Below are 27,036 nucleotides of genomic sequence, written 5' to 3'. Positions count from 1 at the left end.
AGTCACTTGACTTTTTTGGTGAAAGGTGAACATGGTGCTGAATAAATAGTTTAAAACTTAGCTGCTAGAAAATTAGAGAATGTGAGACCGAAGGCTTCCTTTACAATCCTAGTTTGTCATCAACTTTTTGTATACTCTTGATAATTGGATAACTGTATATTTTATTTAACAGCAACCAGTCATGAATTACCCCATTTTCTGGATATATATTAAAAAAAAAAAACAACAAAAACCAAAACCTGTGATTAAATGCAGACTGTACATCAAGAAAAAATTCAAAGCAATAGGAGTGTTTGGTGGTTTATATGGAAATATTGTTCATAATTCTCCTAAAAATTACCTCTTCCTTTTTATCCCCTTATTTAAAAACAAAAGAATAAAAAAGAGCCAGAGAAAAGAAAAAAAGTAACATCTAAAACCCCTAACCCACACCTTTTCTGAGGAAAAAAATGCATGCTGGCTAAAAAAATGAGTCTTGATAGCTTACAATTTTGATTTTAGAAAATATACAATGGTGAACTATCAACTGGCTGACAAAAAAACCCATGAGAGTGTTGAAAGTGTTGAATGCTAATGTGTGTCTGACTTCTGAGCTGTCTGTGAGAAGGCAATTGTTTTAGCTGCTTCTGAGTATAGATTACACAGACTTGAGTGGAGAAGGATCACTGTGCTGCTTTGTTGTCTTTGCAACCCCAAAAAGACCACTTTATGCAATTTTACATTTCATGGCTCTTCATGCTTTTCATGTCTCCCTTTCAAAGAGATATGTAGTAGAGACAATGCTTTGGTATTTTAAGTGATATTTTTTTTTCTAAATTGTTCCATTTCTGTAGCTGTGTAAAAGAAAAGGCAGCCTGTGTTTTAAGGCAGATAGACAAAAAAGGGAAGATGGCAAAATAGTGCTCATATAGGTCCTGTCTAGCTTGGCCAGCAGTCTATGTAACACTCATATTATGCAAGTCCCTTTGTAGCTGTCCCCTTATAAGTGAGGAATGGTTTGGTAATTGGTATGGTAATTAACCTGGAAAACGATCCTCTGCTTCGCTTGCCAACTGGCTTTAAACGCTGTGATGTTAATTGGTAAACTGATCCAGTGAAGAGAGGCTTGAAATGTTTACAGGCTTGTCTGAATTTAGTTCACCTCTTATTTCAATGAATGGCTTTTTGTTGTTTTATGGGATGTTCCTTTGTTTGTTTTAATTTGTAAATCCTGGTTTTTAGAGTTTTGGTTTTCATTAAGAGAAAAAAGCCTAAACAACAAAATAAGTGTTTTCTTGTGGGATGTTCTTTTCTGGCTTCATGCTAGACTGTAAAATACTGGCATGTTTTAAGAGTTAGTTCTGCTTGCCTTACATATGGTGTTTGCATATATATTCCTGAAACAAAGTGTTACTTGATAGAATCTGATTTGCATTAACTCAAGACTGTTTTGTCAGCTGAGAGTAAACAGAATTATTGTAGTGGAACTTGTATTGTAAATGCAGAAAAATGTAGGAAATGTAAATGGAGGTAAGGGGTTTCCTAGTTACAGATGATAAAAACTTGTCTTGACGTTGCCTTCCTACATTATAGTAGGTGTTTGGGGTTTTTTACTGATTTAAACTAAGGCACTGACTCATGCCTAACCCAGGTATACATTGCAGGGATTACCTGTAATTCTCTTGATAATTTTCCCATTTACAGTATGGGAACCCCTCTATATTTATGCATTTATGTTCTGGTTTACAACAGGCTAATTTTACAACTTATTCTTTTCTAGAAGAAGGATTTGTTAGCTTGGGGTGTAATGAGGTCTTCATGATGTTGTAAGTTACTCTGAAAAACAAACATAGAGAATTATAAGAACTGTCATTAAACATAATTTTTGTTTTATAGGTTATTCAGCAATAGTTATGAACTCCCGTTTACGAGCCTTAGGTGGGAGGATAAATAACATACGAGCATCGGAGCTACCAAAAGAGAAAACCCGATCAGAAATAATCTGTAACGTCCACTTTTTGGATGGCTCAGTACAAAGCTTCAAAGTCAACGTAAGTTTGGAAAACTACTTTCTTTTTAAATACATAGAAATTTGTTTGAAAGCTGCAGATGAAATATGGGACCCTGAGGCATGGTACCTCTAAAAGATGTTGAAGATGTAGCTTTGTCATAACAAACTGCAAAATTACTGCTTATGAAGTGGATTTAAAAAATTTGTATTCAAGCCAACCAACTTCAATGTCATAAAATCATGTCATGCAGATGGTATCTGGAAAAAGGTGTTCTACATGATATGGGAACCACAAAGAAACAGATCTGGTGATCATTATCAACTATGAATAAGTAATTCATATTTAAAGGAAACTCCTGAACTGGGATGTGCTTCTCCTTCAAAGGACTAGTAAAAGGACTCCTCCTGAAAGAAGGAGGCCTTATAAATTCCTGTAGTGATGTCAGTACATATTTTCAGAAATGCAAAGTTGATGTAAACAGTGAAGATGTTGTGGCTCAGTAGGACTGTTCTGATCAGTCTTTTGTACTTCAATACAATCTCTTTATTTGGGTGTGGGGAGGGAAAGGGGATTAATGGGGGTTTGTACTCCGTATTTTTAGTGTATTTTATTCTGCAAGGATTATAACTTTTAGTACTGATTTAAAATATCAGTTCGTTTTTGAATGAAAACAAGGGAAACTTCTCAATCAGCTTTCAATAGAATTATTTGACCATGCAGAGAAACTGTGGATAAATTTAAGTAGAATTGTGTGTAAGATTTGTGTGTATTTCTTTATATGATACTTCTTTTATCTGATTTACCTTGTTTGAGAAGAAGCATTTTGCTGAGGAAGCTGTATTTAGATATCTTAGACTACACTATGCTTTCTAATAGGACATTCAAAAGTGCACCCAAAAGTTGTATTTTCCCAAGTCTTATTACAGTTCTCTGCAGACTAATTTTGTTTTTTAACTTTGTCTGCTGGATATTGGATATTGATTGAAGTATAAATTATCTGATAGGTTAAAAAGGCTATTTCCACGATAGTATATCCAGAATTAGTCTCATTTTAGTATGTATTTTGCATGCTATGTGTTCATATATGTGTGTAATATTGGGGAGTGGAGTAGAAGGAGAGTAAGTAAGAGAAGGAGCAGCACGTTAGTATACAGTTTCCATTGTTTGTCTCCAGCATGCCCTGGGAATTGTCTTGTCTGTCAGTGAGCTGGCATAATTGCCACCTGCCCTGCACAAGGATCTGTGTAAAGTGAGGAATTCAAAATGGTTTTAAGTCCATGCATAGTAGTATATTTTTTCTTTGTAAACAGATGTTTCACAGCTTTAGGTGTAGTGCTTGGCCTGAATTCCAGCATTATACAAGTGAAATTTGCTCCCCATTTCCTCCTTTAGGCAGTGAGTGCAAAATGGGAACCATTGAGAAGGAACTGTGTAGACCTTAAGGCAGCTTTCTGGTACCTAAAGAAAGCTGGAGAGGGACTTTGTACAAGGGCATATTGTGATACAACAAGAGGGGACTAGCTTCCAACTGAGAGAGGGTAGATTTAGATGAGATATTAGGAAGAAATTCTTTGCTGTGAGGGTGGTGAAGCACTGGAATAGGTTGCCCAGAGAAGTTGCAGCTGTCCCATCCTTGAAAGTGCTCAAGACCAGGCTGGATGAGGCTTTGAACAACTTGGAGTAGTGGAAGGTGACCCTGGCCATGGTAGGGGAGTTGGAACCAGATGATATTTAAGGTTCCTTCCAACCATAACTATTCTATGATTTTTTGAAATTCTGAACTCAACTGATTTCGCTCCCTACCTTCAGCATATCCTTAGGGTACCACTGCTGGTTACCTCCTCCATCCAGGAATTGTAAGGGCCTCCTTTACTGCAGCTGTGATGCTGAACTGTTCACAGGGGTGATATAGGACTCATTACTGCTCTGCATGAAACAAGCAGGGAATGCAGCTACCCTGCTGTGTTATGGCCTAAGAAAAGGGTTTTGCAGATTTATGTTCTTTGAGTACTGAGCTGGTAATGAGGGAGGCTGCATTTTTCTGTGAGGATGGCCCTTCTTGATTATCTAACCTTACAGCAGCCTAAGAATAGGCTTTGCCACACTCTGGTAGCATCACAAAGTCCATTTCTCAAAAGGATTTGAAACCAGCTGCAGAAAATTTCTGTATCCAAGTTTTGCTTACATTAGCAGAAAAATTCAGCCTTTTTGTTTGTGTGTTTATTTTAATTGCCAACATAATTCAGTTTTATCTCTGTGAGCAAAGAATAACTTGGGTCTGTGGTCAGTCTGGGAGTCAGCTGGTCATGAACTGAAGGGCATGTACTTATTGAAAAACAATGTTTTGCTCTGAACAGATTTTCCTCACTAATGAAATCTTTCTGTATTGCTTTAGAGAAACTGTTTCTCTTATTAAGATGTTTTTCTCCACATTTAAATAATTTCTGGATGATATGTTAATTGATAGTTCCGTATTTTAAAGAAATTAAATATGCATATCATATGGCATAATTATCCAGAAGACAAATTAACAGAAATTTATTAAATGATGTAGTAGTACATTATTGAAATGAAGGTGCTTTCTGAAGAGACTAGACATAGATACAAGATACATGGATAAAAAGACCTACTCTGTCTTTTGGATATTTTAAATAAGTTTTTTCTAAGTTTTTTACTTTCTCTGCTTTACAATTATTGCTGAAATATGTTGAATTTTTCTCCTCTGTCAGAGATTGGAGAACTAGACCTGAACAGGATCACCTCTTCTAAAGCATAGAGTTCAGTGTTTTCTCTTTAAAAGAACTTCAATATTATCAGTGAAAAATTAGGGTTGGGAATTCTTCAGGGTTGTTTGTGGTCTAGTAGTAGCTGGTTCTGATATGTGAAGGCTCAAAGTTTGGATGGATGTTGCACTTTGAACTAACATTAGGCTAATATTTACATATGCGTAAGTGTGCTTTATGTTCATTGACATAATTATATTTTTCATCAACAAATAGTAGAAAGTAACAGTGGAAAAGCAGAATACTTGAAGCCTGGCCTTTGTCCATATAATAGCACAAGTGGAATTGGAGAGTTCTCCCATTCTAAAGACAGTGGGATGGAAACAACCGAGCATTGCTTGTCATGTAGCAGCTCTCTGAACACAGAATTCTTATTGCAAAAGGATTTCTTTCTTTCAAAGTTGTAAGAGGATTATATAGGAAAATAACATTAAAGAAAAGGAATCTCATGGGTAAGAAGAAACTTAAGATAAATTTACTGTAAGTTTAAACAAATGGATATTCCTATGTTGTCATTTCTGTTATCTTGTTGGTAATGTACATATGCTCAAGACTACAAAATATGGGGTGGATTTAAATTTAATAGAAAGATAATTGATTAAATAATCTAAACTTACGGCACTGAGAAAAACTTATATATTTTGAAATTTTGAACTAGTACTAACATCTTGAAAATGATGGTATCTCAAAATACTGAATCTTTTGGAGAGTAGAACAGGGAGAATAGAGATAAAACTTTCGTTTCATTCTCTAGAAACAAGGTCTTTATAGAGCCTACAGAGCTGATTTTCATCAAATTTTGTTACCAGATGGCAGGGCACTTTTGTAGTTACACCTATATGTTTCTTTCTTCTTAATCATTCTGATGAATGATATTCAGATGCTACTTTGTTTTCCCAGTGGTTCTGTCTGTAGGAGGGTGAATAAAAACCAAGTATTGTAAAACTGGACAAAGGAAAAAAGAAGGTAGATTTTGCATATGGATGTAACCAGAGGAACTTTCTATCTATTGAGAAACCTGAAGATAGCTGCATAATTTCCTTTCTTAAAAGTTGTTCTTATTTATCATTTATCCCAAAGAATATTGGTATTCTGACCAGCTGTAAACAAAGACTTAATTGCAAGAGAGCAGCACCGTTTTTCTCAGGGACTTGTTACTTTGGCGGAGTAGTGAAGTGATTGGCTATTTTGTTCAATGTTTTTATATAAAAGTGTTATTCCACAGTTTCAGTAAATCTGAAATGTGGATTCATGGTATCACAAAGAGTTCATCAGTATTAACCTGTGGTATGTGCTGATTTTAGGTCATCATTATCAAGAAAGTTCACATGGGAGAACACACAGACGCATTCCACTATGTTGCTTACAGTCCACAGAGTATGTTAACTATGCAAGGCTGACATGGCCTTTCTTGTTCCATTGTTATGTGTTTCAGTACTTAGATGGAACATGTCCAAAGTCCAGGCAAAAAACTGAAGGTGCATGGAAGCTGAGAGTTGGAAATGCTATTTCAAAACATATTTGAGGCAAAGACTTGACTGCATTTAGTGCTGAATGTTGCACTTGACTTTAATTATATCCAGGCTTTCTTGAAGCCTCCTAGTAAATTTTGGGTGTTTCAGTTTTATGGTAAGGTTAACTCACCTCTGTCCCTATTTTCACCTCTATTGTGTTCTAAGACTATAATGCATAGGCTTTTCACCTGGAGAAAATGTTAGCTGTCATGCAGATATATAGAGAATTTGCTCATGTGTACATATGAGTGTGTATAATAGGTATTTATTATATTATGTATATCCCATTGTGCAATAATGTCTGTAACTTTTGATATAAACATGCAGATATTTTCTGGTTTTGCTCTACTTTGACTCATTTACCAGGAATGACAACTTAGGAAACATGTCTCAAGTAAACTGACTTTTGAGAAAGTATAAAACTGACAGTGGCAGATCACTTCTGAATTGCACTGTCTATCAGCTAGACAGTTAATGTTTTTGCCTTATTACCTGGGATTTTTGCTTTTAGACTAGTTGTCTTTTTGTAATAGTGTTTCTTTCTAGAAAGAAAATGATGAAGCTGTAATAATTCAAAAATTTACATGAATTGAAGCTTGAATCATAAGGAATGTTTTTCCTTTTCTTCCACCTCAGTTAAGTTTCTTCTTCCAGTATTTGACAAGGAATATGATGGTTAAAATGAACACCCACAATTATTCGTGGTATGTTTAAAATAATCAACTGAGGTACAAGTCTTAGAGGTTCTTTTTGATTGTGTGTGTGTTTTATAATTTTAAACCATTCATGGAAAAATGCGATCTTGCAGAATTTTTGTGTATCTGTCACCAAGTTTTCCTACTTGGTATTGTCTGATAATACAAGATGGTTTAATGCTAGTCTGTGTCCCTGCATGTTGAAAGAACTGCTGTATGAAGTTTCAGGCTGGCAACAAATATTTAGTTTTGTATTGAGTCAGGTCAGTATACTTGACTGGAAAGCAGTAAGACAGTATGAAATTTGATGATGCCTCTGAGGACAGTGAGAAAGTGATCTGCCCTACAGCAGGCTTGTTAGTCTTGACCCTTTGTGGGGCAAGACTTCATAATAAATGCTGAAGGAAAGAATTAGTGGAGGAGAAATTTTCTAAAGTTAGAATGGAATGACTAACCTCATATATATGTTTGTTTTAAATCATTTTTGTGAGGCAGAGGAAATGCAGTGGGTTAAAACTCTGTCCTTGGACAAATATTTTGTATGACCTTTATGTAGGAAAATACTGTGCTAAAGTGTATGGAATCTAGAAACGTTACAGGGTGGGCCAGGAGTTGGCTGAGGAGGTGGTTGTAGATCTTGGTGAGAAGGAGATATTAAATAGTGCAAGGACATTAAAGGGAGTTCTTGACTGTCAGATTTCCTTAATGTGTTGCTCTTGAAACTTTTTCAAAAAATCAAAAATATTAAGTTTGAGGCCTTATTAGCAACAAAAAGATACAGGAATATGAGGTAGCGGGTTATCTTGAACGAGGAGTAATTGCAGTGAGGGGAATCAGTAGTGTAAACAAATAGCTTTTATGAGATGAGGTAATGTTTTTTTAAGCTCAATTTTCAGTTGCAAACAATAGAGAATGGTGGCATTTTGCAGACTGAGCTGCTCATGTATTACTGTTCTGAAAAGGTAAGTGCTTTCATGCACCAGGCAAGAATCTTCAGCCAGTGTCAAGGAAGTATTAGCAGTGTTAGTCTTGGCATTGAGGCAATCCTCCAGGGAATGTCACATGGGGATCCTGGCCACTTGCAGACAAAAGAGGGAAGTTCCAGTGAGGCAGGCTTAGAAGGTAAAACTAGGCTGCTCTGCAGAGGACTGGACCTTAGGAAAAAGCCAGTTCTGTTTATTCTAGATGAACAAAATCTTCCATGGTTGAATAAGGGCATCAGGTTGGTAAATAAATTCCAGGAAGAGACAAGGACAGAGATAGCAGAAGAGCAAATTAGCTGTGTGTTGAATTACTGCGGAAATGAAAAGAAAGTGGTAGCACTGTGTTCAGGCTCATGCACCTTTTAGGACCAAAGGACATAGGCTGTCTGGTTGCAAAGGAGTGTTACAGGCTAAATTAGGAAAGGATGACCTCAAACAGCACACGGCGGGCAGTGGGCATTGTGTCTGAAGTCAGACTGAATTTGCAAAAGCTTAGGTGGTGCTTAACTGCGAGGTTATCATTACCAGAGAGTGGGGGCAAAGCTTCTGCAGGGGACAGGGAGATATGCTTTACATTGCACTGTCCTCCAAAATGGTCACTTTGTACCACTTCCCTTGTAGAAGTTAACAACCTGAAGAACTTTGCATGCAGATTTACCTCTTTAGTCCAAGGTTCTAACAATTTCCCCTCAAGTTTATGCAGCTCTTAGGGCAGTGAGTCTTGATCACTCCAGGTTCTAGGCAGTATTTGTCATTAAAAAGTAATGAAGGGCTTTTTTCTCTTCACAGTTGTTTAACTTACTAGAAATTGAATTTGACTAATTTAAATTTCCTAAATGTTGTAGGAACTTGTTGTGGCATGAGTAGAATGTAACAGGTGTTAATTATAAGTGCTCTAAGTATTAATTTTTGGCCTATCCAACATAAGCTGTAATTGATTTGAAGACAGATTTAAATGGAGGTGAATAGTGTGTAGTTGTGAGGTGGCTGATGCAAAGCTTTTAATACTTCAGAATAAGGATTGGTGGATATCATGAAGGTGAAATAATTAGTTCTTTTCAGATGGAAACGCACAAACTTCTTGAAAATGTTTCTTTTCAGTAAAAACTTTGAAATTCTCAAGAGTTTGTGTCATTACAGCAGCGCAGGCTAGTGAGGAAGACACATAATTTTTTTAATTACACTATAGAAAAACAGGAGCTTAATTAGGAATGCCTTAAATATTTGCCCTAATGGTTTATAGGGTTAAGGAGAACTTGATTCTAATGCCCAGTATAGCTGAGCAGTGTTCATGTTGGTTTTGCCCTCCTATGGCACAGGGGAGTGAAAATAGGATGTGTTGTAAAGCACTTGACACATTGTAATATTTGAATATGCTGTGGCTATGAATTGTATTGGAATGAATGTCAAAATTCAGAAGCTCTGATGTGACATGCTTAACCTGCCTCACTTTACACCTAGGTCTCAAAACTGTTAATTTACAAAGTAAGTTGAAGATTGTGCAGAATGAGTTGTGTGGCCATTTTTAGGTATATAGACCAAAAATAATTCAAATATTTCTTAAAGCAATACCAAAATTAAGTAAATAAACATTTCATTGAAAAACAACAAACCCCTTTATAACTGGGAATTTTAACAAGACTTGAACAATTTAAAATAACATTTTTTATTTAGTTTAGATTTCTTGACTGGATGCTTGGTCTAGGTACTGGGAAAAAAACTGTGCATTTAGTAGCAGAGGGCAAGAACTGGAGCTACATAAAAGTAATGCTGGAAATTATTTTTTTTTTCCTAGGAAATGTGGAGAGGAAGAAGAGAAGTAAATAGATGTGTAGGTGGATGAGACTAGTGCTGGCTGAACAGCTGGGTTTCGGGTTGGGAGACCCATGGGAGCATTGCAAAGAGAGAACTCTGCTGAGCAAGATGTCATAGTGAGGAGCTTGCTTGTCTTTACAGGGAAACAATGGGAAGGCTTAGCAATTCATATATGCTGGGGGAGAGGCAGGAATGCAATTGGGAAGGGCTGGGGAGGGACAAGGTGAAGGCATCTGAATTGGGATGAAAGACTGGAAGCATGGAAATTGAGAAAGGAATTTGGAGATAATGCTGTTGTGAAGAAAGGAGGCCAAAAGGAATAGGAAGTGTTGAAATTCAAACTAAAAATTAGCAGAAGAATCCACCCTCAGTAGTCTTGTTCCTGCTCCATTTATAATGAAACCTGATATTCCTGAACACCTTCTTTCATCAAAGTATCTATCCCATCCCCTGTAATTGCTGCTTCTGGTCATAATATAACTTTAGGAGCTCCTTTAGATGCTGTCAGAAGTTCACACCATAGGTGTGCAATTAAATTAGGCTTCTGAGTTCTGCAGGTGTCATGATGACACTTAAAATTGTTTTAACTTTCTGCTTATAAAAACCCAGCCCTGAGGAAATAAATATAGTCAGTGCTAAAGATGAGCTTACAGATGTCAGGAAATGCCCATTATTTCATGAGGTGCAATCTGCTGTTTTCATGGGGCCCTCTTCTGTACACATATGAATAATTTCTGGTGGACAAATCTCAGTCTGCATGGTGGAAGCACCATCAGTGGATGGTGCTGGACAGAGCTGCCTGACAGGTGCATGGTGCCATGGCTTTGTGTGACAAGGAGTGCATGGTTGCATGGCCTTACCTGTGACTGGCAGTTCAGTTTCTAAGCTGCATGTTAGGCCTATGCTATTTCAGAAAAAAGTGGGATTTGATCAGTGCTGTGGTTTGACTATGCCAGCAGCCTGTTTGAAAGGTGGGAGTGGGAATGTGCAGCTGGGTTGGTAGGAGGGTGCAAAGCTGCTGCTCTTAGTGGCCACACAGCCTTTACAGGCCTGTGTGGACTCACATTTATTGTGAGATCTCAACTGTTTTCTCTGAAAGTTAGATAAGATGGGAGAGTGCTGGAGAGGAAAAGGTAGTCTCAACATCTGGATGTTGCCTACATTGTTTTCTCCACATGTGCCTTTACAGTGTCAGTTTACATGTGACAGAAAAATGGACACAGCTTTTCACTGGAGGCCAACAGCCTGATATGGCAATGCTGAACATTCAAGTCACAAATGAGCTGCTAGCAGTTGTGCTCTAGCAGTAGAAAATGTTGAATAATATTCCATCCTCCAAAGTAAGATCTGTGTCCTTTGCTTGAAATTTTGTTTTTCTTTTCCCATCTTTTTAAATTGGAAGAATGCTCCTATGAGATAAGGAAAGACTATGGAATATGATGCAGTTTAAAGCACTCAATCACACCAGTGTTGCACGCTATTAAAAAAATAATAAAAATCTCTCTTCTGAACAGGACTTATTGGACTGCTCTATTATAAAAAAATGTTTAAGCAAAGAATTGAATTGGCTTATAAGTGAACATGTACATACTGAGCAAGACTGGGGCCAGCCACAGTAATGTGGCTTATGCATTAAGACCTTTGTTTCAAGAGATTATTTTCAAAAAAATCAAGACTTTTTCTTAAGAAATCAGAACATAATAAAACCAGAGCTAAATTTTTAAGAAATTTGTTCAAGAATAAACTGCTTGTCTTTTGCAGTTCAAATAATTTTCCTCTGAGTTTTTGTTTGTTTGGGTTGGGGTTTTTAATGTGTGAAGATTATTTTGCTTTTAAGAGAGACATTTGGAAAAATCCTAAACTAATTAGGAATCTTTGTTTTCTTTGATTTTCTTTTTTTCAATAAAAAAAAGCAAACTGGCCTGATTTTTGCTCTGTCCAGCAATTCTGTATATAAAAATCTAGAGCTAAGATGCCACACAGCTCTGCACTCACCAAATACTGTTGCAGGCAAAACAGACTGAACTTGGGGATAATAATTGAATTTACTACAAACAAAATCAGAGCAGGATAAGAAGTAAAATAAATCTTAAAAACACCTTCCCACCACTCATCTCTCCTGCTCAGGCTCTACCTTCTCCCCTGCAGTGGCACAGGAACACAGGGAAGGGGGATTTTGGTCAGCTTGCCATAGATTATTTCTCCTGCTGCTCAGGGAGAGGAGTCCCTCCCCTGCTCCACAATGTGGTCCTTCCCATGGGAGGCAGTTCTCCACAAATTTCTTCAATGGGCTTCCTACAGGCCACAGTTCTTCACAAATTGCAGCTATATGGATCACTCTTCCCTGAGGTGCAGTCCTTCAGGGTCACAGCTTCTACCAGCAAACCTGCTCCAGTGTGGGTTTCTCTCTTCATGGGTCTGCAGGTCCCTGCCAGGAGCCTGTTCCACCCCTGGCTTCTCATTGATTCACAAGCTCCTTTCAAGCATCCCTGCTCTGGCATGGGATCCTCCACAGGCTGTAGGTGGATCTCTGCCTCTCTTGTGGGACTCCATGGGCTGCAGGGACAGAGCTGCTTCACCATGATCTGCAGGGGAATCTCTGCTCTGGTGCCTCCCCAGTACCAAAATCTTGCCACACAAACCCAATATGGCAACCTCTCTATTACTTATTAGCATAGTTAGGATTGCAGTCTTGTTGAGGGGATTTGTTTTTTTGATTCAGTGTTTGGTAGCTTTTTAAAATAGAATTGGTTTATGGTGTTCTTTGGCAGAAGTTGGTTAATCTGTTCTCCACAATGCCATGGCATGGAGATTCTTTTTTGGTTTGGGGGAAATTATACCAGCCTTAGACTTCTGATCTCTGCTATTTGATACCATGTTGCACCAGTTCTTCTGTGATTCCTGTCATGGGGGACATCTAGGGAGAAAATGGGGTGCCTGAATGGAAGCTGAGTATGTGGACACAAAGGGCCAGGTGAGAGTGCAGTCTGAAGTATGGGGTCTCATGGCTGGATCACAGGATCCCCCTCCTTTTATTTCCCATCCTGGTGTATTCTTACTTTGCCTTTTATTAGCTGATGTGGAAGCACAGCATGCTGCTTTATGGCGACAGCACTGGCCAGAGCAGCCCCGTGTGTCTGCAAGCCATCCCTGCAGGCTGCCACTCCAGGGAAGGGCATGGCTCCCACTGTGGGCAAGGGAGGGGTGACCTGCTTACAATTAATTTGCTGCACTCACATCAAGGGCTGGAATACATGTCTGTTCATATTAGGAAATTTCTTGTGCCTAAAGTATTTTGGAAAGAAACCCAAACCTTTATCAATACCTTTATTGCTGAAAACCTTTGAATTGATGAATTAGCAGCTATTTTATTCCTGAGTTATATTAGGAAAAAAACCATAACTAAACGAGCTTCAATTAGTTGTATCTTAAAATGTATAAGTGTTGCAGATTTCACTTATAAACTTTTCTTATTTTCAGAAACAAGACACTGGACAGATTTTGTTGGATATGACCTATAACCAGCTGGGCGTGACAGAGAAGGAATATTTTGGTTTACAGCAAAATGAGACTTCAGTAGATTCACCTGTAAGTATAGTAAATAATAAATGTGTGTGCATGTATATGTGTGTATAAATATATACACATGTATGTATACACACATATTCATGCACACACGTGCACATAAACAGTATTTATTTGTAACTATTTTTAATCCATCTAATAGTTTTTCATTTCACAGCGATGGCTTGAACCAAGCAAACCTATTAGAAAACAGTTAAAAGGTAAGACTTATTTTTACTATCTTGGTTGTAACTTTGCAGTTCTATTTTTCTACATTCTTATGGCTAGAACAAATGCATATTGTCCAAATGGTAGATTTTTCTTCAAGAGCAAGTCTTGTGTCTTCCAGTCTTTTCAACAGATTCTTCTGCTTTTCTTTACTCCTACCTGAGAGGAAAGACCTGTTAGATCATTAACTTTGATGCTATAATAGCAGCTAAACCTGGTTTCTGAGCAGTATTAGACATGCTTAGATGGCCATGAAAGCAGTAGTCATATTGTGGTGCCAGTGAATTCCTCCTGAGAGGGAAGCAAAGGAAGAGGGGTTTTGATTGAGGGAGGAATAGCCAGTTTTGTGTTCTGAGAATTAGGTTCTGAGAATTTCTTATCTCACGTACAAGAAGAAACCCCAAATTTATGCATTTTTATTAAAAAAACTAACCAAAAAAACCAACGCCACACACTTCCAGGTGCATCTGTTGTTCTAGTATGTCTTGTTTTTTTGCAGCTTTGTGTAACACAGAATGCCTGCCAAGAGGGACAGGCCAGCCAGCATAACCCTGGCCGGAGAGCAGCTTAGGAGTGACACTGAGTGGCACTGTCCCAGTTTGGGCTGTGACACCTGAGATATGTTTTTCAGCACTCTCATTTCTACGTTGTGCGACAGATCACGCATTTTTATTTCAATTCATATACAAAAGTAGCATGTTGGACTGCTGTAATTTAATGTATTTGTATGTTAGATAGAACTGAGCATTAGCCCAACTGAGATACCTTAAATATATTTAGTGCTTTTCTCTCTTCTAATACTTAGGAGGCAAAGGAAGCTCAGTAATGCCTTTTATGTAGCATATGCGAAGTACTTTCATTTAAAGTGTTACTACATTTGAGAGTATTTTCTTCTCAAAGTTGCTGTTTGGGCATCAGGAGAGACTTTGCATAGTTTCTTTGAGTTTCATGAAAAAAATGCATGAGATTTCTATGTGGTTGTTCATGTAATTTTTCTGTAAGTATAGAAATTAAAATATTATGCTCTTTCTGTTTTAAACTAAATATTGATTTGCTCTTCTAAAATATTGCAGGAGGTTTTCCCTGCACACTTCATTTTCGTGTAAGGTTTTTTATACCTGATCCTAACACACTTCAGCAAGAACAAACCAGGTAACTTCTATTTGCCTTTATGAACTAAGAATGTGTCTTACCCATGTCCGCAGCTTGGCAAATTATGCTTTATTACATGGGTAACTTTCTATTACTCTTGGTATTGAATGCATTTGGAATGGAGAGCTTAATGCCATGCTCAAATGAGTAGTTTCTGATACACTCCAGCTGTACCTCAGAGTTGTAAGCTGTGTATAAGTTAGTACAAAGATGTCGGTGTTAAAAGTATATTTATTTGTGTCTTGAAATTTTTTTTTTTTTGGGTCTGCATGCCCTAGATCTATCTATCTTAGAAGTTTTGTATCAACACTGAGTCAGTTTTAAACATGTGTAGTAGATTTAATGCTGAGGGTGTGGGAGGGTGGGGTTTATTTTTTTTGGTGAAGAACTGATAACAGTTCTTGTTTTCTAGTTTGACCATTACTTGTAACATGCAAATATGTATAATGCTTCAGTTTACAATAGATTTCTGAAGTTTTATTTTTAAACCTGTCTTTGAGTTTTTGGGGTGGTGAGGTGCATGAATTGTAAGCAATTTGCAATTAATTTCTCACAAGATTTTAATTGAATACTTGTTTTGTTCAGTGCCTGTAATTTGGAGTTTAGAATTTGAAGGCACGTGTTAATCTGGCCATTATCTGGCATTTCTGTAGCACTTTCATCGCTTATTAATTTCAGTGACTTGGGAATATAAGTAGTACAACATGTGAAATTATATTTCTTGTAGAAAATTTAGCTTTTGACCTGTTTTGGTATTTGTTAATCATGCACTTTTAAGCTGTTTTGCAGTTTAAAACTGAAATTATTCTAAGATCTGCTCTTTAAAGTTATTCACATGCCCACTCTTCAATATCACTATAAACTAGCATTATCAAACCCTCTAATAAGAGGAAGACTAAACTGCTCTTGGGGAATTGTTTAAGAGCTTTTTTGTCAGCATATGCTGCTAGAGAAATGTTTCATCCTTCATTGACTAGCTCCAAGATAGACTTTCACAGTCAAACCTTGATTGAGATTTGGGGTGTTTTTCCTTTTTTTATTTTTTTTAAAATTTGCATTCAAAATTAGTATTCTAGGGAGAAAAAGAGCCCATTTCAGTGGTTATTTGGGTTTTGTAGTGTCAATTGTGACATTATTACTGCGGCTTTGGAGTTGCAGTAGAGACAGCCAAAGATCCTTAAAAATGTTGTGAGAATAAGTGGGTGTATGACTGTGTATTTGTAAATGCCACTAATATTTGTTCATCTGTTTGTATAGCTTGCTGGGAAATCTAATGAAGTAAAACTTACATATGTTGCTATTTAAATCATACCATTTAAAAATAAATGCACATTTGTTTCTTTTCCAAAAAATTATTTTCTAGGCATTTATTCTTTCTGCAGTTGAAGATTGATATTGCAGAAGGAAGGTAATAAGAAGAATCTTTGCTTTCTCTATAATTCTTTTAAAAATAAAATTAAAAAGCCTTTGACTTGAGGGTATTGTTGCTGAAAAATTATCCCAGTTATCCTATAAATATGTCTTGTGAAACATTGCTTTAAAGGAAAATCATGTTGCTAGGAAATGATACAAATTTTCTCATAGCTCACTTACTAAGAACGGTTTAGAAGTCTGTTGTGAATGAGCTGTAGGAGATGCTGTGTGTCAACAGGTTCAACATTAGCCACAGAAATATTTATGCAAGGCTTGGTGTGCCAGGCATGGAAATCCAAACCTGGGGACCCAATACCTAGTGCAGTAATCAGGAAGAGTAACGGGCAGTTCGTGCTATAGTTTCTCATTTCAGGGTTATATTATGTATGTGGTGGGCATATACCCAATGGTTTATTTGGCTGTGATTTCTATGTGTTTGTAGATTAAAAAAGAAGTAACAAGGAAAACATGGTCCAAGTATTTGCTGCCAAATGTCAGTTACCTACCGGTGTTGGCTTTTTTTCCTTTATAGAGTCAGTTTTGGTCATAAGATCAGAGCTGTCTTTGTGCTTGGCATTTGGGTAATTTTAATGTTTGTGTATCATTTTAAATACACCAGAATACAGCTATTAATGTCCAGAGCCCCATAAAAATATTGTCTCCTTTTTCTTTGCTGACTAAGCATCCAGCAAGAGTTTGAGCTTGTCGTTTTCCGATTAGTTCCTTCTGTTCACTTACGGGACTGTTTAATGTCTGGTACTGTGCTTTAACAATCAAACTGAGTAAGAAAAAAATCAGATATTCTTTTGAAGATAAATTAGTCTTTGCATACTGAACTAATTGTGAGACAGTTTCAATAAGATGTACATACAGCCTATGTTTAAATAAAAATTATTTCCTCTCCTTTCCAGGTTGTCATGCCCCATTAATTCTGCTGTTGTCCTGGCATCATATGCAGTACAATGTAAGTAATATCCAACCATTATTTTGTTAATTAATTTATTTGACTGACTACTTTCTTGGCTCTTTGGCACTGAAAAGTCAGGAAAGATTTCTTTCCTTATCTATTTGTGCAGAGTATTCGGTATGCAGGTGAAGGTTATTAGAGCAGCCTCCAGAGGCAGTCTAAATAGAAAAAGAATACTTTTTAGGCCTGTAAAAAAAAAAGTTGATACAAGAATAATGTTGCTATTTATGTGTGCTTCTGACTGCTGACTAAAAAGTCAGGTTTGCATTGTCAGTGGAAACAAAACTGGGAAACTTACTGTGTGTTATAATAGCTATGAGAAAGCATTCCAAGGGAATAAGTGGTCATCTAGAGAACAGATAAGAGGAAGGTAAACTCATGATTAAGAAACTACAGTGTTCTTACACAATGTTTGTTTCATGGAATTTGGTTTGTTAGTTATGTAAAACTGGCCCTTTGCAACACATTTAAGGTGACTTTACATATAAGAACTTACATCCTTCTCATCTGCCTTCAGCTAGCAAAAAAATTTCAAATGATGATCCTAGAAAAGCATCTTCTGTAGGAAAACCAAACTGGAGTCTGACAGTGCCTTGCAAGCATCCTCAAAAGATAGTGAAAAACAGCTGGAGGAGGACCTTTCTCATTAAACAAATAAAGAAAAAAAGCACTTTGGAGGTTTAGTGGAGTTTGCATATTTGTTAAAATAGTCAGGGGAAAATAAGCGAGAATAGTTGTGTAATTATTTGGCTGAATCTCATTTCTTTTATGGAAAGGCTAACAAGGCCCACAGAAACAATTGAGGTATTTTTGTTTGAAATGAGAACCAAGCTAAAATAATTAAAGTGTGGTTTTCAAAGAGGAATGTGATAAACTCTTAGTATCTATTGAAATCCTAAGAGTCTATGAAACATTTGCTTTTATGTTGAAGTATATAATACGTTGCACCCTTTTATAAAATGAAACTGTAATCAGATTCAAGCTTCAGTAAGAACAGTTGAAATTTTCCAAATTTCCCATAGTCCCAGTTTTTGGTGCCAAATGAAATGCATCCTGCTCTGGTGTTTCTGAGGCCCAGTAAGGGCACTTGAAGGCTGAAACACTCTGCACCATTAGGATTGCTAAATGAATTGGTGATCCAATTGTGCTAAAACTCAAAAGTGAAGAATGCAAAGGTTTTATCAAAAGGGAAATTAATAATGCTATATCGAGTATACCCCAAATCCCCAAGATGTTCCTGCTTCCCCTTCAGTTTTATGACTGTTCCCTTTTTAGTACTTAGGCTAGGATACCTACTAACACAGTTATCTGTACTAAAGGAGAATGATAGAAGGACAGTGAAGATTGTCAAACAGTGCTAGTGTGTTTTAATCGTTTCTTTCATGGTGGATTCTGGATTTTCCATTGAGCTATTTATCTGTTTTTTCTAACTTCTTATAGTGTTGCTTTTACCAGGTGGTGCGTATTTTTCTTGTTTCTTTTTTAATTAAAAAAGCCACAGCACAGAAAACCCCAAACCCAAAAGTAACTATTTTTTGCTATCTGATTTCCTTTCTGTTGCTGTTTGTGTGATACCGATATTTATTCTCTGCATTGGTAGGGAATGAAATACTTATGAATGCTTAAATGAAAGACATATTCCATTAAGTTTTGGGGTTTTTTTTGCTTTTACCTGAAGATGATGGCATAGGAAAGACATTTGTGAAATCAGGGATTTCAGTCTCCTTATTGAGTCATGTTTGCTGTGATTCCTGTCAATTGAAATAGTTTTAAGTAGTTTTCTATTAGCATTTTCGTTTCTAATCATACTTAGTAAGGAAAGCTGAAGTTCTTGGTATGAGGTAGCTGCTTATGAGAAATCCATTGTCTGAGGTTGCCATGAATCAGTTCTACCTGAGCTGTTTACTGCCACTTCTTGGAGGCTTTCAGGCTGCTCTCTCCTTCTATGCCTTCCCTTGTATGCAGAAGGGGAAATCCGTGTTGTCTGATAGCCTTGTGGGTTGTTTATTTAAAAGGTGTAGCAGTTGTTGCTGATGGGAGGGCTGAAGCAGATCTCTTTCACAGTGTATGATGTCTGGTATTTGATATTTCTGCTCTTGCTTCTTAACTGAAGTTCTTCTGTGTGCTGGTTGTATGGTTGGCTTCAGAGATTTTGTCTGAGTTTCTCAAGGGGACAGTTTTTGGTGATATCTGCTGGGATGCTGCTTCTCTGTAGTGCCCTGTGTGCAGGCATTTGGTTCTGAAATAAAGTTCTGAAATAAAGCTCTGACGTGTCCCTCTGCCCTGCTACAGCACACCCTGCCTTGCCTGGTGGGGCTAAGTTACAGGGGAATGCAAGTGGGTGTGAATACTGTGTCTGAAGAACATGTGACTGAACCTGATTACGAAAATACTTCAGGCACTTCAAGAATAAGTTGTTAGTGTATTATCAGGAATGTGCTTTGTGACAAAACAGTCAGTGGATTTTGAATTTTTTTTTTAAGAAGAACTTGTTAAGGTGCATTTCAAATAATTTCATCATTGTGAAGTTGGAAGGATACAATCATACTGAAAAAAAAACTTGATAAATCATGTGTTTTTAGTAGTGTAAATTGGGAATATTGTACTGTCTATAAAACCAAATAAGGAAACCCATACAGTATGACTATTCCTTTTTTAAATTTCAAATGGTGATTTAGCAACACTTGTTTTCTGTCGCTTCATGTAGCAAATTGCCATTTCCAGGCCATTGTTTAAATGCCCAGATACTGGCATTTAAGAAATCCACATGGGTTTTGTGAGAATATGCTCTTATGTTAATAAATCCATTGCTGATTTGGGCCTTGAATCTGAAGCACAGCAATAAAGCCAGACAAGATGTTATGAATGCTTCTAAGTTTGTTTTTCCTGAGCATCAGTTGCTCTTGTCTCCTGTGGTACTGCTCCTCTCAGCCCTGCTTTGAGAACCAGGGATCGTCTCTCGCACACTGCAATCTGTCTTTGGGACTTGTTCAGAAAGGGGTTGACTGGTTGCTAGGGCTTCCAATGGACTTTAACCTCTTCTAAGGAAAGGAAAGCTGAGGAAAGGTGATGCTGAGGAGTCAAGGAAAGCTGAACTTTGTGAACTTTAGTGTCAAAGTCTCTCAGGAACTGGGAATAAGAGTATTAGAATTTTGGGAATGCCAGAAGATTGATGTCCCAGAGATAGAGGTGGGCTGTAAGACTTAGAGAAACATCAACACCACAGTGAGGCCTGACTCTTTCTTCTGACTTGCTATCATTTTGCCTTTATAAAAATTAAGTTGACCTCTCAGACTTCCTAGTTTATGGAAACCTCTCTCTTTTCATGGTTAGCATTTGGGGATTTTTCTGTGTGTGCTCCCTACCCATGCTTTCTTCAAGTACAATAGTGCTCATTAGGACATTTCATATAAGCTGAGAGACTTGCTTACAGATGATGCAGATTTCTGCTTCTTTCCAGGGCATCTTTAACCCTTGTGTCTTAGAATCAAAATCAGACTGGATTAGCAGAGAGAACTTTGAGCTGAATTTCCAGGATCTGAAATTACTTACTAGGTGTATTGGGTAGTCTGAGGATTGTGTGCATGTCACATCTGTTCTTCTGAACATCAGTGCTTCAGAGCATCAGTGTTGTTCAGAGATACCATTTATCATATCTTACAGTACCTGTCATCAGCAGTGCCAGTGTTATCTGTGTGATGGTGATGAAACTCCCAATACAAGAATCAGCTTGGAGAGATTAATTGAAAAACATTCCCATTTCCTTCCATATAGTTCACTGAGTTCTAGATTGCTGCTCCTGAGCTTGCTAGCATCTCTGTACAACAGATCATCTAAGTGTCCTGATTGTTTACATACAGCAACTTTCCAGCTCTTTTGGGCTGGTTTTCCCTAATTATATTTTACAGTTGTGTTAGGCAGTACAAAAGCCACTTCAGGAGATCATTGCTTGAAGTATTTGTAATGATCTTCCATTAAGCCACAAATAATTTTTGAACTGTAACACTTAAAAACAAGGTATAGTCCCCAGAGTGGACCCAGAGAACCCCAGATTGGGATACTGGCCAGTGCTGTAGCTGAAGGAGCTGACTTTCTGCAGTGCCTCATAGATTTGACACTACTATTCTTCTGCATTTTGAGTTGGATGACTCTTTTAATTGTTTTTTGTGTAACATAACTAAAAAGGGGGCAAGAAGAGTTTCCCAAGGTCAAGATCCATGTAATACAGAATTACACTCATGGAAACAGCCTCAAGTTGCACCAGGGAAGGTTTAGGTTCTGTATTAGGAACAATTTCTTCACCAAAAGGGTTGTCAGGCTTTGGAGGAGGCTGTCCAGGTAAGTGGTGGAGTCAGCATTCAAGGAGGTATTTAAAAAATGTGTAGATGTGGCACAGAGGGATATGGTTTAGTGTGGGCTTGGCAGTGCTGGGTTAAGGGTTGGACTCAATGATCTTAGAGGTCTTGCCCAACCTAAATGACTTTGTGATTCTCAAATGAGTAGTGATGAATGCTGAGAAACAACATATATGGCAGAGGATGAGATGCATTAGTTTGGTAAAGCCTCACAATGTTTTGGGAGTACTGGTAACTATTCCTTTAAGTCTTTTATTCCAATGTCTCCTCAAAATGAATACTCTTTGTACTTTGGATTATACTTTGCTTTTCTCAATAGTTTTTTTTTTTTGATTGTGTCTGTATGGTTTCTGAAGTACATGTTGTATTTGAGATGCAGAAACAGCAACTCAGTATAATTTATAGTTTCTAATTTGTTTCTTCCTTTTCCTTGTGACTATTGTTTTGTGTTGCTGTTTGACTGTGTCTGGGTTTTGAGCTGCTGATTTTTATTTTTTAGTTCTTTTAATAAAAGGCATTACAATGACTGGCTCATTTTTCATTCTGGAGTGGTAAATAACTTGGAGACTACCATTGTGCATGCATAGTTTTCTCTATTTTTCCTCTACAAATGTTCCTTTGTTTTTATTAATGCCTAATTTCTCATTCTGTCTTACCACAAAATGGCCAGCTGTTGTAAGTGGTCGTAAGCAGCTATTTACAGTCATGCCTAGGCTGAACATTTTGTAAGGGCTCTTGAGTGTGAAGCATTATTTCCTTTTGCAAAACAAATTAGTTTTAACTCACATGATAGCTAGTTCTACTTGTCCTGTAGGGACATCACAATTTCTTAGGGACTGAGTAGGTTAGTGTTCATGTTCACATCCTTATCTGGATACAGGTTCCACTTGTTGAAACACCTTTCCTTCTCTCAACATTCACTTCTGAGGGTTTTGGTCCTTTTAGAAATTTCTCTCTCAAAATCATTTTCAACATGGTGTCATTTTGATCATTCCAATGTACCTTTTTACCTTTTGCCTTTTAGTCTGTCTTTAGTAAGTGTCTGCATTTTTATGCTGGTTCTTTGAAACTGAATTTTGCTGTAGCAGATTGTTTTATGATTCCAGAAACATTTTAATATTTGAATAATTTTTAGTTGCTGTTCAGTAACAGTTTATGCTAGGAAATTAATCTTTCTTCTGTTCTCTTTTTGTGCGAAGAAGCAATCACTTAAAATTTCTAAACTGATTGAACTGTATAGATTAAGTATCTTTTCTTTTTGTACCTCAGTGTTCATATGAAGATAAATTAATCATTAACCTTTAATACTACATTTCACCCTCATCTCAGGAATGTGAGTCATTATTGCTGTCTTGATTTGGAGGCCAGTCATATGATCCTATGATTTCTATGTTTTAATCCTGGACTGCAGTTTTATATGTGAGGGATTTTACAATTTATATGCGAGACTCTTCCTGTGGTTTGTTTATTCTGTTGCCCTCTGAACCTTATCTTTATATGTAGTTATCCTTTTTTTAAACAGGAAACTCAATTCACTTTTGTGCTTTATTCATGTGACCTAAAATATTAAAATTGCAGAAAAGTTACAAATTCAGTATGAACCTGCTTGATTATTTTCTGGTACACTTCTCAGGTCTATGGAAATTTGATATTTAACCAGTTTGTAAAGACTAGCTTTTGTAGGCATTCCTTTGGGTCAGTTTGTCCGCATGATCTATAACTGATTTCTCATCATGGTTAGTCAATGAGCTATTCATGCATTTCCCTTCTTGTATGTGAAGTTACTTGAAATGCCCATGTGCAGAAATAGGTTCTGGTGCTATTACTTTGGATGCAATTATTTTCCTTATTATTTACAAGCAAAGTCTGTAGAATTAGAGAACAATGACATCCGCACCTTGAAGGATATCTGAACAAATTACTTTTGAAAAAAGTATGAAGAATATATGACTTCTTTAGTCTTCTATAAGGCATAGAAACATCCTATGCTTTGTAAACATATATGATCTCAAGACTTGTGTTTCAAGCACTTATAAGCTCTTTATTGAAAGTTTGTAGAACTAGTGTTTTGGCATGGCTACTTGACTGTTGAATCTTCTTTTACTAGAAATTAAAAATAAATACTCTGGTTTTACTGAATATGTCCTTCTAAATTAATGGTTCATCACATTCCTTCCTTTAAAGCTTTTCAAATTCGATATATAACTCTAAAATATGGTATTCTGATATTCAAATATCAGGGTTTGTTTGTTTTTTGACTCATCCTTGGTTCCACTTTCTCTCACTTTGCTCTATATTGTTTGCCAGTTATAATAAATTAAAGAGCAACAGTGGTCTAGAATGGAGAAAGGTTAAAATATTATTTTTATACTCTATCTTCATTGAGTTAGTATCTGTTGTCTCATGATCAGAGCAGAAACTATGTCAGGAGAAACTCAGATTAGAAATAGGTCTTTAATATTTTTTGCCCTTCTTTTCTCTTCTGGAGAAAACCAGTAAAGAGATAGAAGCATCATGGGTTATTATTCTTGCTGGCATCTCAATATGTCCTAACTTTTTTTCCTGCTTGGATAATTAAATTTTACACAAGATCATTAGTCTAGCAAGATGTTTCTCTTCTACTGCAACAGCTGGCTAGGGAGTTGGAGAAGCTAAATTGCTCCCCTTGTTGGCAAGGCCTCAGGTAGCTAGTAGCAAGAGGGAAAAAACCCAGTTGTCTATTTAGAAGATCAGAAAGAAGACTACCTCATAATGTATGGAGGAATAACAGTTGCCCCTTTTAGAGAACGTAAAATTACAGTAACAATATCTTTTCCTATTGCAAACAAAATTGAAGTAGAAAACGACGTTATCTTATTTCTGGTAATCTGCTCTTTTCCCACTGGCAAGATTGGAATTCAAACTGGCTGCAGCAAACCTTAAAGATGTAGATTGTTTCATAGAAAAGATGGGTTGTGTTAATGACTAGCAAAGGAAGGGATCCTCCGTCAACTACTGTAATTGTGAAACTGTGAGTTTTATTTTACACTGTTATTAGCATACTACTTATTTCTAAAAGATTTGAATTTTGACTTTTATTGTTGTTGCCTTAGACTTAACATTGTCACGCTTGGACTTTTATCAATATAGAGATATTTCTAAAATCAGTTCCTTATGATACTTCTGCATTGTCTGTCTTGGTTGATTTGGTGATTTTTTTTTGTTTTGGTTTGTTTTTATTTATTCTTGTTTTTTTGTTATTCTTCAGATAAATTTTACAGTAATGTTCAAATACGTTTTTTGGCTCTCATGGAAAATATTTAGTCCTTTGCCTGCCATTTGCTAATTAATTTAAAGTTTAGGCTACCTTTTAAAAGAAAGAACTAAGTAGGCAAGACTTTCTGCATTTAAAGTAAATTACTTTCTCTTTATCCTTCCCTTTTTTATTTAAATATTTCTCTTGATGCAGACAATTAGGTGTGCAACTTTATTAGCTTTGGACAGCATTTCCCTAGGAATTGTACTGTATCATTGTAGTTCCATTTTCTGGACCATATAAATCATGCAATTTGAATATATATATATGTGGCAAATATTAGTGATCCCCTGCATTACAGATCCTATATAATTACTATGTGTAAGTTATTTCTGATGTGCCTCTCATGCCCCTCAACTTGAATCACTTAAATATCTATTTTGCATTTTTAAAAAAAAAAATTCTGGAAAATAGTGTTAATGTAATTGATAGTATATCCTAAAAGTGTGCTCTTGAACTTTGATTTAGTTGAGGAGCTTTTGATGCTGAATTGTTTGCAGCCTATCAGTTACTTTTTTTTGTGTTAATTTGCAAAGCATACCAATAACTTCTGGGAAACTTTAGGGCTTTATAACCACTATTCTATACTCCTTATGAAAAAGAAGGTTAGCACAGGTTATAGTTATTTACTTTTTTTAGCAGCTTGGTAATGTTATGTGTCAATCGGCAGTTATTTCACTCTTTCTGTTAACTTAACAGAATTCACAGCTCAATTTCTAGGACAGTGTTATAGTTGGTAGTAGAGCGATTTCCACCTGAATTTGGGAAGAGTGGATGCTTTTTAAGTGACAGATCTTGTTGAAAACTTCTAATATGTTCTAGTCAAGTAAATGTGTCAAATTGGTTTCATTTGCCATCTCTTACTGAAGTAATTTGGTGTTCTCTGATGTTACAGTGCAGCATGTGTGTGTCAGCACAGCACATGACATCTGTCTGGTGCTGTTACAGGTTGTGATGAAAAAGTGAGGCTACATAAGTAACTAAATAAAGTACTGAGTCATTCAGTGCCTGAGATTATAGTTATGGTAAGTGTATTTTGAAAAAAGTCTTACCTCGCTGAGGTCATACAGTTCCCAATGTTCAACATTTCTTGTCTGTTGGGAAATAATTGGTAATTTCTGCATTTTCCCATATGTGTATGCGTTTTAATGAGAAGGAATTTCTTCTAAACAAAAATCCAATTAACTATGAAAACTTTGTATATGTGTTTCTTGTTTTTTAACAGCACAACTTGGAGACTATAATGCTTCAGTGCATTGCTCAGGATATCTTTCAAATTACAACTTTATACCGGAGCAGAACAAAGATTTTCTTACCAAAGTAGAAACGCTACATGAGCAACACAGGTAATGTGAACTTGTAGTTCTCTCTCGCCTCTTGAGCTTTTAAAGAAAAAAAAAAAGATGTCAAAAGGAAGACTTGAGTTCTTAGTAGTTTCATTACAACAGTATTTTATGTAGCTGTTAAATGAAATACTCTGGTTTATCATAGAGATGCTAGATTAATTATATTCAGAGTGTGATGCTAATGTGTTGAAACATTTAAATAAATTTCTAGTTATAACCTCCAGGAGATTAGTTAGCCTTAAATATTATTAAAGTCAACAATCTAGAGCACTATACCAGATGTTTGAGGAGTTAGCTGCATGAAGAACATTTGATCATTTTTCAAATTCTACATATTTTTTTTGTCTATATATGTGGGAAAAAACTCCAAGAAATGCCATAACCATAAACCACTTCAATTAACTTTGTGCTTTCACTCCTCTCTCCTGAGTTTAATACAAAGGCTGCAACAGATTATTCCAGTCAGTGCACTGCTAATTATTTTTTCTGACCCTGCTGATTTGTCTCTTGTAAGACTGCAGCTTTGGAATTAGTGGTGCTGATCAGATACTTGCAAGTGGAATGCAAATAGACCAATCTAAGAAATTGTCTGTGAGCAAATGAAATCCAAATCTCTGTCGACTTGTTTTCTCTGTCTGTATCTTAACTGCGGGAGAGCTAATTCCCTGCTCTCTTAGTTTCTTTGATTTATACCCTGAAATATTTCCATTTTCATGTCTTCCTAATGTCCCTCAGCTGCCTTTTTCTCATCTTTCAATACTCTTATTTTTTCCTCTGGTTTCTTTACTGCTAGTGGGTGTAGTGAGTAGTTCTGAACTTCACGTGTGGTTCCTAGCCATCCAGCACAGGCCTTGTCATTTTTGGGGCAAAAGAAGATAACCGCTGAACTCTAAACTCCAGCTGTCCTTTCTGTTGGAGATACTAATCTGGGCTGC

General features: G+C 36.7%; 1 protein-coding gene across 1 annotated transcript in view; it reads left to right on the top strand.

The window, feature by feature from the left end:
• The window catches only part of PTPN3 (protein tyrosine phosphatase non-receptor type 3), a 117,531-nt gene that overhangs the window by 26,955 nt on the left and 63,540 nt on the right, over positions 1-27,036 (top strand). Inside the window, exons 2-8 of the mRNA XM_066560274.1 lie at positions 1,876-2,030; positions 13,262-13,369; positions 13,524-13,566; positions 14,647-14,725; positions 16,089-16,133; positions 17,050-17,102; positions 25,981-26,101. Of these exons, the coding sequence (XP_066416371.1) occupies positions 1,893-2,030; positions 13,262-13,369; positions 13,524-13,566; positions 14,647-14,725; positions 16,089-16,133; positions 17,050-17,102; positions 25,981-26,101 (587 nt within the window). The 5' untranslated portion in view covers positions 1,876-1,892. The remainder of the gene's footprint in view (positions 1-1,875; positions 2,031-13,261; positions 13,370-13,523; positions 13,567-14,646; positions 14,726-16,088; positions 16,134-17,049; positions 17,103-25,980; positions 26,102-27,036) is intronic.

The sequence above is a fragment of the Molothrus aeneus genome, chromosome 1, assembly GCF_037042795.1.
Source record: "Molothrus aeneus isolate 106 chromosome 1, BPBGC_Maene_1.0, whole genome shotgun sequence".
In the NCBI taxonomy this organism is placed as follows: domain Eukaryota; kingdom Metazoa; phylum Chordata; class Aves; order Passeriformes; family Icteridae; genus Molothrus; species Molothrus aeneus.
This window is presented reverse-complemented; position numbering and strand designations above follow the sequence as displayed.